We start from the raw sequence: 15,109 nt of genomic DNA, 5'->3' as shown, positions 1-15,109 counted from the left end.
ACCGCCCCCTAGAGTCTAGCACATATGTGCGAGGGGAATCTTTACCTTTACGAGGTTAAACAAGAAGGTTTAAGAATCTGGTGGTTATTTTTAAATCCTCGATTTATGGCTGGATTCTCTGTGCGGATACGGATTGCTCTCAGGGGCTTATAAGGAAGTCTAAAGCAAAGACCATGTAAAAATACAAACCAGAAATAGGACATGCCTTCACACATAAATCTAAATACGTAATACAGGACTTACACATTTAACAAGTATTTCCTTGGAGATCTAATTTGGGACTCAAGAGACATTTCAATCCAGTTGATGATGGTAAAACTCTAGCATTTTGTTTAATGTTTACATTTTTTGGGCTAAGAGGGAACTTTGGAAATCTTCCCATCCTTGCAGTCGCTGTCTTTGTTGCCATCTTCTGGCGAAATCAGAGATACACACGTGTTTTCTAAAAGCATCTTCCCACATTTCATATAATGCAAATTACACTACGTCCCATCCCCATTTGTTCTTTTTTCTCACAGCAAGTTCCCAAAGGGTGGAAACTGAAATTAGCTCTGTTGGTTTGCACGCAAGGGACATACTCTCTCTAAAAGTTATTGGTCCCTCAGACCTCAGAAGGACCAAACAAAAGGAAGCACCAGAAGATACCGAAGAGTGGAGGAATGGAATGGAATGGAATGGAATGGAATGGAATGGAATGGAATGGAATGGAATGGAATGGAATGGGATAGAATAGAATAGAATAGAATAGAATAGAATAGAATAGAATAGAATGGAATGGAATGGAATGGAATGGAATGGAATGGAATGGAATGGAATGGAATGGAATAGAATAGAATAGAATAGAATAGAATAGAATAGAATAGAATAGAATAGAATAGAATAGAATAGAATAATTGGAACTGGAAATGAGTAGAGTAGAGTAGAGTAGAGTAGAGTAGAGTAGAATAGAATAGAATAGAATAGAATAGAATAGAATAGAATAGAATAGAATAGAATAGAATAGAATAATTGGAACTGGAAATGAGTAGAGTAGAGTAGAGTAGAGTAGAGTAGAGTAGAATAGAATAGAATAGAATAGAATAGAATAGAATAGAATAGAATAGAATAGAATAGAATAGAATAGAATAACAGAGTTGGAAGGGACCTTGGAGATCTTCTAGTCCAACCCCCTGCTTAGGCAGGAAACCCTACACCACTTCAGACAAAGGGTTATCCAATATCTTCTTAAAAATTTCCAGTGTTGGAGCATTCACAACTTCTGGAGGCAAGTCGTTCCACTGATTAATTGTTCTGTCAGGAAATTTAATTAGATTTAAGTAGATCTAATTCGGTCTAGCGTAAGTATGAAAACCTGTTATATTTGATCTGGCATGAACATTATAAACTCTTAGATTTGGTCTTATCAAAAGCAGGATATCATTATGGGTCCACAGCTTCAATCATCTCTCAACCAAAGGGCCTGACTTCATATAACTAAGCCCAGGATTTTAAAAAAAAAATGTTAAAACTAAGTTTGGCAAATTGTAATAAGAAAATAACTGAGATTGCAACCATCTAAGCTAGGGGTCTCCAACCTTGGCAACTTTTAAGACCCAGTGGACTTCGACTCCCAGAATTTCCCATAATGGCTGGGGAATTCTGGGAGTTGAAGTCCACGTGTCTTAAAGTTGCAAAGTATGGAGACCCTTAATCTAAGCTAATCATGCAGCAGGAACACAGGCAAAAATTGTCTTTCTTCCCTTCCCTTCCAGCCATCATCCAAGCCAAGCATTTGAGAGCCACGGACGTCTCCGCAAGCAGCTTCCGTCTCACTTGGCCCCAACTTCTGACGCAGGACACCGGCTACTACATTTTGGAGTATGCCCCGAGTGGCGAACCCTGGCGGAAAGTGTCCAAAAAACTCACCGGCGACCATACTAGCATTGTGGTGGCACAGCTAGCCTCGCAAACCACCTATGAGGTTGTCCTCATCCCAGAATCCAATGAGAAATTCATCCCGCCGCAAACCACCAGGGTCACCACTCTAGAAGGTAAGAGAAGGGAGGGGGGGAAAATTTCCCCGTCGAGGGATTAATTTTTAAGAACATACATCCGACTGGAATAACAGGCCCAGTCCTGCCTTGTCACTGTTAATTATAATAGCTCGTTACTGGTGGCGGTCGAGGCATTAATTTCTGGTTATTTTGGCTGGACGTGCCAAGACGTGGGCCTTTCCATGCAGCCTAATGTTCAAGTTTCCCAATCGTTAAGGTATCGAGATTTAAGAGCTGACCAACTATAAAGCTGATGTAAGCAATGTAAGGCTGATGCAATGAAGATGAATCAGAAATTGGTATTGCCGGTTGTAGACTACGAACGGGTCCACAAGAGTTTTTACCACTTTAAGAGGCGTTTATAAAGGCAGCCAGGAGAGGGCGTATTCTCTCTCCTTGTGTCCGGTATTCATTGTTGAGTTCTCCGTGTAGAGTTAAGAAGAAGTTTGATTGCTTGTCAGGTATTTGCCAGCCATGTATATTTCTGTATATAAACCACTGTTAAGTATCTGTGTGGTGTGTTTTGCTCCTGGATTGTCTCCTTATAGTACTCAAACTGCAAACGCTCTGACAACAATGGAAACTTGGCCAAATGGAAACTTCTTATGGACTTTTGACTGGGAAAAAAGAACTTGTGGGTTCATGGGTCTGACAATTAGAAAGGGTAGCTGATGGAAGAAGGAGGTTCTGATGTAAACTCAAGAGTAAAATATAAATACAGGTAGTCCTCGATTTACGACAGTTCATTTAGCGACCAAAGTAACAACGGCACTGAAAAAAGGCGACTTGTGACCGTTTTTCACACTTACAACCTTTACAGCATCCTTACGGTCACACGATCAAACTTCAGATGCTTGGCAGCTGATTCATATTTATGACGGTTGCAGGGTCCTGGGGGCAAGGGGGGGTCACATGATCATCTTTTGCAACTTTCTGACAAGCAAAGTTGATTCACGTAACAAGCGTGCTATTAACTTAACAACCGCGGTGATCCACTTAACAACGATGGCGTGAAAGGTCGTAAAATGGGGCAAAATTCACCTAACAACTCTCTCGCTTAGCAGAGAGAATATTTTGGGCTCAAACGTGGTCGTTAAGTGACATTTATAAGTGCTATCAAAAAGATCAGAAGGCACTTCTCTGTTGTCGTTTTTTCCTTCTTTAGCTTTTCAGTGTTATTTCGTCTACTGTTTCTTTTCTATCATTTGTACTGCTTTTCTCTCGTTAAAAAATGTCTTCGGTAAAAATTGTTGTCACAAAAATACCAACTTTTGCCGATCGCTTTGATCAGGTCCCCTTTTTTTATTTTGTTACATTGCTTCTCTCCGCAGACGTGGTCAGCCCAGCCCAGATTCTTATCTCGGAGTCCAAACCCCACAGTATCCGGGTCAGCTGGTCTCCCATCCTAGAAAGTGTGGCCGCCTATCAAGTCATGTACGGTTCCCTGAACGACAATTTAGTCCAGCTGCAAGAGGTGGACGGGAGGCTCAACACCACTGTCCTGGAAAACCTCCTGGCCAACACCAGCTACTTGGTGACGGTGTCCGCCATTTATAAGTCTGGCAAGGAGAAAGCCCTCTCGGCCAAAGCCTGCACACGGGAAGGTGAGCAGGAAAGAAGGAAGGTGGGAGGGAAGATGTGAGGGTGATTTAAGAGCTGAGCAACTGCTACGATGATGTAATGCTAGGAATGAGTCAGCAAGGTTTTTGGGCTCATATCACTTTAAGGGCCTGTAATAAGAAGAGGCCCTGTTGGGGGCGTATCTCTCTGTATGTGTGTGTGTTTCCATGCTGTAATTGCTGATAGTTTGAGATCTGACTAAAGTACATGTATGTATATATTCTTTGTAGATAAAACCACTGCTTAAATACAAACCTCTGTTTACTGTATTTGCTCCTGGGTTGTCTCATATAGTCACACTGTGCGCATTCTGACAGAAGAACTGGGCACACTTAGGATCCCAAATGGCTGCACAATAAGGCGGCTGGATTGTCCTCCTTTGATTAGTATTACAACTGCCAACATCCCTTGCCTGACTTTCTCCTAGGTTGCCCACTTGGCTGATACCAACACCAATTGTGATTTTCTTTTCCTCGTTTCGCCCTGGAGAAAGCCCGCGCATCGTCCTCATTTCTTTTTCTTTTCTTTTGTTTTCTCCAATGGACAGAGTACTCCAAAATAAAGCACCTCCATTTTGAAGATCTGAGCCCCAGCTCTGTAAAGGCTTCCTGGGATCCAGCAGAAGGAGACGTGTTGGGTTACCGTGTTCGCTGTCGGCGGCAAGCCGGCCCTTCGACCCTCCTCAGTGTCTCACCACAGATCCACAGCGTTCTGTTGTCAGATCTGACCCCCGGCAGCAATAACAAAGTGTGCGTGAAGCCAGTGTACAGAACCCATCCTGGGAGAGGACTGTGTCGAATGATCCATCAGCAGCCTGGTAAGAGGCGCAGGGACGGAAGTAATTTAGGTTCTGCTGCCTGTTGATTGGCCTTGGTAACTCAATAGGTATCTCTAGGATTGAGGGAGGGTAGACAAAGCAGGCTGAAATGTGAGAGAGGAGGGGTCCTTGCTATTTTTTAAAAATGCACCGCTGTTTCTACATGGTTGCTGAGCCAATTTACATTCCCACCGAATGAAAATTTTTAAGAGATATTCTAACAGAAATATAGTGGAGAGGAAGAAAGGCAATGGTTTGGAGGTCAGGACAATATTTTCCCCTGGATCCAGGGATGGGCTGCTGGGGGTTCGTAAGGGTTCGGGCGAACCTCTAGATAAGATTCTGTGCAGTTCAGAGAACCCCCAAATCCCACTCCTGGCTGGCCCCACCCACCCCGCCCCTCCCAGGAGTCCCCATGCGGCCCGTTTTGGATGCAGGTAAGTGCAGGGTGCGCGCAGAGGCTCGGGGAGGGCAAAAAACGGGACTCCAGAGTCTGGGGAGGCCGTTTTCACCCTCCCGGAGGCTCGAAAAAAGCCTCTGGAGCCCAAGGGCGGCAAAAACGCCCCTCCCCACCATCGTGCAGGAGGCTGACTAGGCCACCCCCATCCAGCAACCGGGAAGAGAACCCTTTGCTTAAAATTTTTGAAACCCACCACTGTCTGGATTCCTAGAATAAGTGCAAAGTGGCCTGAGAAATTTAGTTTTTTTCCCTAAGAAAATCAGGACTTCTGTTTCCAAAGGTCTCCAGTTGCGCCTGGCAGACAATCAAGAACTTCATTTCCAGTTATAAGCAGAAGGAAGAAACATGGCACAAGTTTTTTTTTTTTTTAAATCCCAAATGGAGCCACACAATTTAGCATGCAGAAGATAAAAGGAATTCAGATTCAGATGAGGAATTTGCAAGGAACGTGCTCCCCCTGGCGGCTGTCCCAGAAAAATTCCCCGTGAAATACGTTACCGTACTTCTTTTCACTTTATATAGCTCCTTGCAATTGTTATATAACTTTTCTCCGGCTTCAGCCTGTTCTGCAAATAAGAGACTCGGAAGGCAACCTGATTCGTCCATCTGACGATGCTTTTTTTGGTTCTTTCCCTTTGCAGCTTCGGCCGCAGGTGGCTACTACAGGCACCGGCGGAGAGTGTGAGCGTTTGTGGGCGCAACTTTTGTGGGTCAGAAGACAAGGACAGCCTGGGACAATGGTATCAAGACACCAGGATGAAGGAGGTTGCAGTCCCAACCTTTTCAACTTCCGGCTACCCACCCTGTTCCCTTTTGCAACTTAACTTGCCTACAAATGCCCCCCACAATTTGGCTCGGTTACAGAAAACAGCTTCACGGGGATATTTGATGTTGTAAGGAGTCCTCGCTCACTGACTTTCCTTTCCTTTCCTTGGAATACCAGCGAAAGACACAAATCCCGCTTCTTTCGCGTTGTTATTTATTTGCGTTTTGTATGAAATTGGAGGGAAAGAAAGCACACACACAAAAAAAATCACATGCAAGTGAGAACGTTCACCTTCTAATCCGCATTCTGAATTGTAAGAACGTCCTTCTGCTTCAAAAGCTATTGCAGTTCGATTGGGGAGGGGAAGGAATTAGAAGCACAAGGCAGATCCCAAAATGATTCCTTTGTAATTGTTCAAGGTGGCGGCCCAAAAATCTTAGCTGTTGAACACTGCCGTCGTCTGAAATTAACACACCTATAATAGACTTCCGAAGACTTCCTTGAGACTGAGGGAGAGCTGAGAGCAAAACCACTGGCCACTGATATTTCCTGTTTTATTTAGGTGCGTTTGCTCTGTCCTTGGAAGGAAATAAATTAAGAGTGTTAGGATGTAAAACTCTTCTCCAGGCTGAGTGTCACGTTAACCTTTGGAGTAGTGGGCCAGGATCCACATTCCAAGAAATAGGTGGATCAGAACAACGGGTTTGGCAATGGCAGGATGCAATATGTGACCGAATAAAATTGAGAGATACGGTTATTGAACAAGTAAACTAGTAGGTCAATGAACTTGCTTAATCCCAGTCTACTTTGGGCGGCATCAAAAATTACATGTTGGGGGAGAGGGGGGAATGCAACCATTTAGAGAAGTAAAGTGGAGCACCCCTGCCATAGATACTAGGAGGCAGCAGAGACAATGACTTGGTAAATAGAGATAAAAGACAGTTATCAAAGGATAGCTAAGATGCTCAGAATAACTTTGGGAACAAGGTAATATATATTGTGCAAACGCAGACAGGGGAGCATTACACGTGGCTGGATCCATCGGTGACTGCCTGAATTGAACTGTGGCCTAGGCAGAAGAAATAATTGTACTTTTCTGGAAATGTGAGAGAGGTGGCAGGGCCGCCTCAAACTGTGACCATCCAGCAAAAATCACGTGTTCGGTTCAGAAGACACAATCTGAAGCACTTTGCCACGCAAAGTGTCGGGCACCGTGTCGGCCCTTTTGGGAAAAAGTAGTTTGCAAATTACCCTAATCTGACCCGTTTATACAGCACTGCCAGACAATTGGAGTTTAGGGCCTTTTGTTAAGACAGCGAACAAACTTGTTTGAAAAATACAGTATTATCGTGACTCATCCTAGGAGGTAGGCCCCAATAGATTTGCGGAGCACCCAGCTGGAGATGGCGGGCCTCAAATATGCAGCCCGAAAATCTCTACCATAAATCACTGCATCTTAGACAACTAGCTCCTTGAGGTGAAATTCAGCTAGAATTCCGAAATGTTTGTTTTCCATGTGTGTTTGTTTAACCGTTTCATCGTGGGAGCCTCCATCTGCATGAGAATTGAATTAGCCCCACACAACAGTGACATTTCTCAGCCCAAACTACCCCGTTTTCCTGAAAATAAGACCTCCCCTGATAATAAGCCCAATCGGGCTTTTGAGTGCATGTGCTAAAATAAGCCCACCCCCCAAAAAATAAGCCCTTCCTGAAAATATTTAAACGCATATGCAGCCGATCCCCGCCATTTCCTCTGGTTAGGGTTAGGGAGACAGAGCTGGAAATCAGGTAAGATGGCAAGAGGAGCCCCGTCTTGCTCCACGCGCCCCAAAATAATAAGACCTCCCTGAAAATAAGGCCAGGCGCTTATTTCAGGGATTCAAAAAAATATAAGGCAGGATCTTATTTTTGGGGAAACATGGTAGTTAACAGAAAGGCAGGTGTTTGTGTGTTTTTAAAAAAAGAGACGATTGTAATAATGCAAGTAATGTTGTGGCTTGTGGCTATTTTGTAATGAAACCCGAAAGCTTAAGATGGCTTCGTTCCCGTTTCAGAATGCGTAGGACGGTCGTAACTATCTTGCCAGTCGGAAACCACTTCATTTTCTCCATAATTCTTTCATGTACCGTTTTACTAATGCAGTAGCCATTGTCTCTCCTTGGCTTACTCCAGCAGCGACATTGTCATGTATCCTTTAAAATAAGGTGAATTAAACAAGAGAACAAATGAGGCAAGTAATTTGGAATATTTTTTTCCCCCTCTCTTTTGGATGCGGTCCCACCGAATGCAATGCCGTGGCATTCACGGTTCGTTTTCAAGGAATGAGAGTCGGGAACATTGTGATCTGTTGACACGAGATTTTTTTTGGAGAGCAGAAACTGGGGAAAGAAAGAGAGATTTAATTTCCTGCAGGGTACTTGAGGGCACTGAGATCCTGTGTCATGCCAGGAAAGATCAAGCCTACAGAAGTATGTAAACAGCCATGCAGTGGGGGTGGGGGAAGAGCAGAAGTTTAAAAAGGGAGGGAAGAGATGTGTTAATTGACTGGTCAACTCTGTATTTTGAATTAGCTTGCTAGAAAATTGTCACTGTAATGACATCTGTACAGCGAATGTAGAAGATCAGTTAGAAATCTCCAAGTTTGAAAAATAATAATGATAAAAAAGAAATACCATTCCACAGAGAGAGCTAGCAAATAAGAAAGCTTCTACAAACAAAACTGATTGGCGGAAAAAAATATATCCATCCTTGGCCAGTATGGAAATTTCTTGTCAACCGGCAAATCGTTAAGTATGAAACAGGATAAAATGCAAATGTTTCGGAACATATGTACTCAGGACTGTTATCCTATTAGGTTATATGGGATTACCCATAGATAATTAGATAAAAGATTCCATAATTGTGCAAGACATTTGGGAAAGCTGGTTCAAATAGCTATTTCAAAGGAATCTTCTCTATTAACGCACGCTGCCTTTGTTTTTTCACTCACAAATTCTGATCACAACTGATCAATGAGGATAATTCATCATAGAATAATTTGTGTTAGTAGAGGGATGGTTTTGATTTCCTGGTTGTTATTCCACGTCAGATAGTTTCTGCAGTTAACTCACCAAGGACGATACCAAAACGCTTGTGAGCCAGCCATACAAAGGAGCACTTCAATAAAAGGTATATATATATCAAGAACCCTTCTGGCATGTCAGTAACAGGTCAGATATCTTCTCTTTGCAAGTCTAAGAATCAAATGAACCTCAAAAAAAAAATATTAAAAACTACCACTACATTGAAATACGAAAGCCACCAAGTATAAAAGCATTTAATAAAAGATGGAAAACGTACAGTACATGCTCAGTTTTTTCTTCTAGTGTAATATTTATCTCTTTTTTTTTTTTGCTTGAGCCAAAGAAGATTTTCTTGAGCAGTAATCAAGTTTTTTTTTTTAATTCCCAGTGCTCTCCTAATCAAAAAGTTAAAGCGAATGAGAGAAAATCCATAGCGAGTATCCTTGGCTGAACTAGTTTTGAGACTGAAGGCAATGACAATCAAATTGTGTCTCGAAAAAAGGCACACGTACACACATCAAATCTGCACACACCAAGCCAGAAAACAGCCCAAACTGCCTTTAACACAGAGATGTTTTGCGTAAATTCTCCCCAGTAAACCAGGATATCCAGTTACCTCTTTCTCTAGCAAGGAATCTTTGCTCATTTCATTTCATTTCACTAAAAGAGACCCTGTCCTGTGGCACTTCTCAAAGTTTAAATCAGCTCTGAGTGATTAAGAACAAGGCATAAAAATGACACTTGGAATCACACTGCCACCCAACCCCACCACCCAAAAAAACGAACCCATCCTTCACTGGGAATAGAGGAAGGCCCTGCTCATCCTGACCTGCCTTTCTTCTATCTCCTCTGATGTCCAATGTCTCCTTCGGCTCTTTTACCAGTAGACCTCGAGGGAGGTGGGCTTCTGTTCCTGCTGGAACTCTTTCGATGCTCTTGATAGAGCCCCCCTATAATCGAAGACCGACTGTATCTCTGGGCTGCTTCTCAGAAGTTTGTTGTTCTTGTGGGCTTCGTAGTGGAATTGAGAGTCCCTCATTTCGTACCTTCAAAAAACCACAAGGAAAAAGCAGAAAAGAGCTTGATTCAAGCAAGGAGTCTTGTTGGTCCTCAGCTTATAAAATAACATTGCCCACACAACCCCAGGATTAATATGTCCCAAACCTCATGGATCCAGCAAATCTCACCGGATTCCCACGTGGCCCTGCTGAATCTACTTTCAGGACCCAATCCAAAGAATCCACAGCTCCACAGGAGAGCCTATCCTCACCACTTGGGCCTGGGGCCACGGGTTCGTTCCAATTCCTGCTGCCTCTTTAATTCCAACAGCCAGCCTTCCTCCACGCGCAGGCGCTCGAGTCGGAGACGAGCCAGCTCCTTCTGGTACGGAGACATTTCGATCAGGTCTCTCCCCATCGTGCTTTCAGAAAGCGTCTGCAGGAAACTGAACCCCAAATTTTTAAAAAAGATGGTTAAATGTCTTGCAGTTTCTCCAGGTCAACTGGTCTCTGCGAAACACTGCTCTATGCATAACTTGACTTTGTTGCCTATGGGCTGCACAGGACTACTGTACAAGAAACCACTGTTATTGTCAGTCAGGAAAATGATTTAGGAAAAGGTTTTCTGGACTAATTAAGTTATTTTGCTGTTTGACAAAAAGCTGGGGAAATTTCCTAGAACGAGCCATCCCAAGCTTTCTTGCTAAAAGAGTTTGGGAACTGAAGTGTCAACGTACTGCTGTGCCCCCGTTATTATTTATTTAAAATGTATTAGCCGCCTAATTCCAGCAGACTCTGGATGGCCTACAAAGCTAAAAGAAAACACACAAACAGCGAGAAACATGAAATGAATGTTACAACAACCAGGCAGCCGACACTAAAACAGTAAAATATTGTAAACCGCCCAGTTACGTGGTGGTAAGATGGGAGGAAAATAAACAAACAAAGTCTAACAAAACCCACAAAAAAAAAAAAAAAATAGGGGGCATTAAATAATAAGAAACATTAATCCCAGGTCTGGTTCCATCTCTTTGGCTCCTCGAAGTTGGTTCCTTTCTCAGATAATCTCTTGAGTTTAGCTGAGGCTCAACTTTTATTATCATCCCACCCCAGGAAAGGGTTCCTTCAGGGTATGATAATGAAGCTACCAGGGACTATGAAGCAAGATGTTCCTCCTTAGTTCTCAATTCTGATGATTTAAAACAGTCCCTTTTTAATAATTTAAACAATACAGTCAAAAGACAAACAGGGGTAGATGCAAGCATTTTGTAGTGACTCATCAGTACCTACAAGAACATGGTTGAAAATCAGCCTCAAAGGTAAGATCATCGCGTGCCAAGAGGGGGGGGCAGGGGAGTCGCGTGTGCCCACACCCACGATCCCCCCACGTTCCGCCCTGCTCCTGGCACGTGATGGCCCAGTAAGCCCATTTTTCTCACTCACCAGGCTCCAGAGCCTTTCTAGGAGTCTGGGGAGGGCGAAAACGGCTTTCCCCAGCCTCCCAGAGGACCTCCGGAAGCCAAAAATGGCTTGTTTGCCAGCTTCCGGTCCCAATGGGCCGTTTCTGGCCTCCGGGGGGTGGGGAAGGCAGTTTTCACCCTCCCCGGACTCCTAGAAAGGTTCTGGAGCCTGCGGACAGCAAAAAACAGGCCTTCTCCACCACTACCCCAAAGCCATCCGGAGGCAGGAAACAGCCTGTTTCCCTAATTCTGGTGAGCCCAGAAGGCCCAAAAATCAGCTGGCCAGTGCGTGCATGCGCACCAGAGCTGAGCTCACATGCTCACCAATATGGCTACGTGTGCCACCTGTGGCACGCGTGCCATAGGTTCATCATCATGGAGCTAGCAAGAGCATGAATTAAGCCTATAACGTACGCCAAAAAAGCAACCAATGACAAGCCTTATGCGCACAGGAGGCACAGATTGACATAGAAACAACCAATGACAAGTCTTACGCCCGCGGGAGGCGTAGATTGACATTAAGCTGCTTCTGCATGCATAAGGGAAGCTTTAAATGGTTAATGGCAACAGCCTCAGAAACGAGAGTTCCTGTGACGTAGCAAAACTTTAAACAGCAGAGTTTGGATCCACCTGGTGGCCTGTAGATGGTAAGTATCTCACAATGGCCGAAGAGGGCATTTAATGGCCATGATTTGCTGTATTATGATAATAATTCTGATTTATGTTAAATCAGGAGGCCTAGAAGCCTCTTCCTACCGTTTGTTGATCTCCTCTGCGGTGGGCGAAGAGATATCAGAAGAAGCCAAACTGTAAGGACTCCAAGACTCCCTCGGTGTCCTCTGTCCATCTGCCTTAGTGGAGGTCCAGGATTTCGATGCTAACATTCCTGGCCTGAAGAACCTCAACCGCGATGGTCTGCTTGATACGCTTTTCTTTCTGACTCCCCTGGGCTTCCCCAGCTGAGGCGGAGGCTGGGCACAGGCATTAGCCTTAGCCGAGGTGGGTCTCCAGATAGGCCTCGGAGACTGAGACCGTGATTGGAACCAACGTGGACGTTTGGCATCCGGAGAGAAGGAGCAGGAGCGGGTAACCTCCGAGTGACTAAGCGAACGGCCTCTGCGGAATGTGAACGAGGATCTTTCTGGCAAGCAAGCTCGGACTGGAAATTTGGGGGGCAGCAAAGACTTGACGCCAATCACATGAGGGGCCCCGAGTTTCAACGGGACAGAAAGATCCCCCAAGGCGGGAGAGTTCCGACTCACAGTGCCAAAAAACCCTGACGTTTCATTTGGTGGGGATAAATTTAGGGTTGGAATGGCCAAACCCATCAAATTCAAGTTATCGTCTAGTGATCTCGCAAGATGTTTTGCTTTCAGTAGCCATTCCGTCTCAGTGTGTGACCCTGATGGGTACCATTCGGAACTTAAGGGACTCGGTTCCAGAGCAGAACTGTAATCTTGATCTGGATGGACAGTTAGACCGGAGGCTAAGCTGTCCACCTGAACCTTTAGTTTTCGTAAGCTTTCTTCCAAGTCTTCAATGGTGGAGATCTCTGTCAAAGAGCGAGACGAGAGAAAAGGGGTGGGGGAGGGGGAAATCCATGCGGTTAGAAGACCCAAAACATGAACTGGCCCACAATGAGCATGACCAAATTTCAATCAAAATGACAACCAATTCTTTGCTATCTCACTTTTAAGAAATACACTGTTGGGGCTCGCCAGCAGCCAGCAGAGCTGATGACAGACTCAGACAGTGAGGAGGTTGGGGAGGAACATGGGCCAGTCCTGGAGTCTAGGGAGGGCTCTGCGTCGGAGGCAGAGACAGGGCCAGGGCCGTCTTGACAGTTATCAGCTGCCTTCGGAGTCAGATATCAGTGGGGCAGAAGAACAGCTGGAGCCTGTTCCCAATGTGCGCATGCGCAGAGCTGCCAGGAGAACAGCTAAGAAACAAGGGATGACTCGGAAGTAAAGGCACAGGTGGACGGTCTTGCTGGTTTTGAAACACTCCCTGCAGTTTGGCTCTCTGGACATAAATTGTTTCAACTCCTACCCTCAAAACGACGATATAGAGCACTGCACACCAAAACAACTAGACACAAGGACAGTTTTTTTCCCGAACGCCGTCATTCTGCTAAACAAATAATCACTCAACACTGTCAAACTATTCACTAAGTCTGCACTACTATTACTATTAGTCTTCTCATTGCTCCTATCACCCATCTCCTCCCACTGCATGACTGTATGACTGTAACTTTGTTGCTTCTATCCTTACGATTTATATTGATATTGTTTCCTAGTAGGATTCGATTGCTTATTTGTATCCTATGACTATCATTAAGTGTTGCACCTTATGATTTTTGACAAATTCTATTCTATTCTTGGGGCTGAGAGACAGCAGGCCTCAAATTTCAAAGTTACTCTGCACGCTCCCTGGAACTACAAGGCTTCGAACCTGGGTCCCTTCCCCCCACCCCCCAGCAATCTTTACCATTTTCTTCCTCAAGCAGCAATGACTTTCTCTGCTGCTCATCACAGTGAACAGCAGGGCGTCTCCCTACGTTTACAAAATCGATGTTGTGGGTTGTGTTGGGTTTTTGGCTGTTGCCAAGGAGCTCCTTTGAGGCCTCTCTAGAAAAAGAAAGAACAAAATGACATCACTTCAATGCCGGCTGTTAAAACTTAATCCAGTAACCACAACCGCCCCCATATATTTTTTATGAATTGTCCCATTCTGGTCTGGTTTCCCCCCCCCCTATTTCTTAGCTCACCCCAAAAGACATAGGTGGGGTTTTCTTTAAAAAAGAAAAAATGCTTGCAAGAAGCAAAGTAGGACCAGAATCTCCTTTTTTCGCTCTCTCTCTCTCACAAAGCTGAGAAAGATCCCGAGTGAAAAAAAATGATTCTCTATTAATGAGTTGGGCGGCCGTATAAATGTGTTTAATAAATAAATAAAAGAAAACCTGAGGTGCCCAGAGCCTCAGTACAACAACTTTGTGAACGTCCCAAGTATTTATACTGAAGCGATTTAGAATTTCATAAATAAAACAAACACGTTAAAATACACCCCTTCATTTATTTTTTAGCTGTTATAGAAGAAGAAATATAAAGGGGGTGGAGGAGGAGGAAATGGTCTCCGGGGGTGGGGTGGGGTGGGGCTGCACTGTATTATTTGTAATTTTTTCTTCTTTTTATGTATTTAGATGTGTTTGTATATGTTCGTATTGTTTGCATTACTTGTATTTAAAATAAATTATATTTAAAAAAAATACACCCCTTCCTTTCTCAGGCAGGGAGGCGGCCTAGGACTGCAACCTCCATCATCCCCAGCCTGCATGAGCACCAGGGTGGAGGAAATGGGACTTTGGAATCCAACCTCTTTGTGTCTGTCAGGGACATATCTATCTATCTATCTATCTATCTATCTATCTATCTATCTATCTATCTACTCTATATAAAATAAAGAAGCAGACATTCTGCGAGCTCCGGAACTTAAAATTTTAATCTCGAACTTGTATTTTTAGAATAGTTTGAGATATATATATATATATGTTTTCTGAGGTTTTTGCGGGTGTTTGTATGTAGGTCTTTGGTTATTCGGGTTTTCTCCCGCCTAAAATTGGAGGTGTCTTGGCGACGTTTCGACGAAGTCTCGTCATCTTCAGGCTGGTGTTTTCGGCTTCGTGCTTCTAGGATCACACACATTGCTCCTAGAAGCACGAAGCCGGAAACACCAGCCTGAAGATGACGAATGAGACTTCGTCGAAACGTCGCCAAAACACTTCCAATTTTACGCGGGAGAAAACCCGAATAACCAAAGACCTACATATATATATATATATATATATATATATATATATATATATATATAAACACACACATACATATATATCCG

At 44.0% G+C, this 15,109-nt stretch overlaps 2 protein-coding genes across 8 annotated transcripts in view; one reads left to right on the top strand and one right to left on the bottom strand.

Moving 5' to 3' along the window:
- VWA1 (von Willebrand factor A domain containing 1) overlaps positions 1–7,927 on the top strand; it is a 31,956-nt gene extending 24,029 nt beyond the window's left edge. The window contains exons 3-6 of the mRNA XM_060694182.2: positions 1,752–2,030; positions 3,365–3,637; positions 4,201–4,470; positions 5,572–7,927. Of these exons, the coding sequence (XP_060550165.2) occupies positions 1,752–2,030; positions 3,365–3,637; positions 4,201–4,470; positions 5,572–5,615 (866 nt within the window). The 3' untranslated portion in view covers positions 5,616–7,927. The remainder of the gene's footprint in view (positions 1–1,751; positions 2,031–3,364; positions 3,638–4,200; positions 4,471–5,571) is intronic.
- LOC117675850 (uncharacterized) overlaps positions 1–15,109 on the bottom strand; it is a 133,545-nt gene that overhangs the window by 117,801 nt on the left and 635 nt on the right. For 4 of the 7 annotated variants that reach the window (XR_015730066.1, XR_015730069.1, XR_015730068.1 and 1 more), the window contains exons 2-5: positions 13,706–13,845; positions 11,975–12,770; positions 10,031–10,204; positions 9,590–9,806 (exon numbers count right to left, since the gene is read on the bottom strand). Coding sequence is in view for 3 of the 7 variants with exons in the window: in XM_034434883.3 (XP_034290774.2) it covers positions 9,638–9,806; positions 10,031–10,204; positions 11,975–12,770; positions 13,706–13,845 (1,279 nt within the window). In the remaining 4 variants the exon portion in view is untranslated. Of the gene's footprint in view, positions 1–7,686; positions 7,891–8,808; positions 8,949–8,998; positions 9,807–10,030; positions 10,205–11,974; positions 12,771–13,705; positions 13,846–15,109 lie in introns of those variants that run through there. The other 3 variants (XR_015730067.1, XM_034434882.3, XM_034434880.3) reach the window with 3 other exon arrangements.

This window comes from Pantherophis guttatus, chromosome 15 (assembly GCF_059756535.1).
Source record: "Pantherophis guttatus breed Tessera chromosome 15, ASM5975653v1, whole genome shotgun sequence".
NCBI classification, from domain to species: Eukaryota; Metazoa; Chordata; class Lepidosauria; order Squamata; family Colubridae; genus Pantherophis; species Pantherophis guttatus.
Note: the sequence above shows the minus strand (reverse complement) of the source record. Positions and strands in the feature narration are given on the sequence as shown.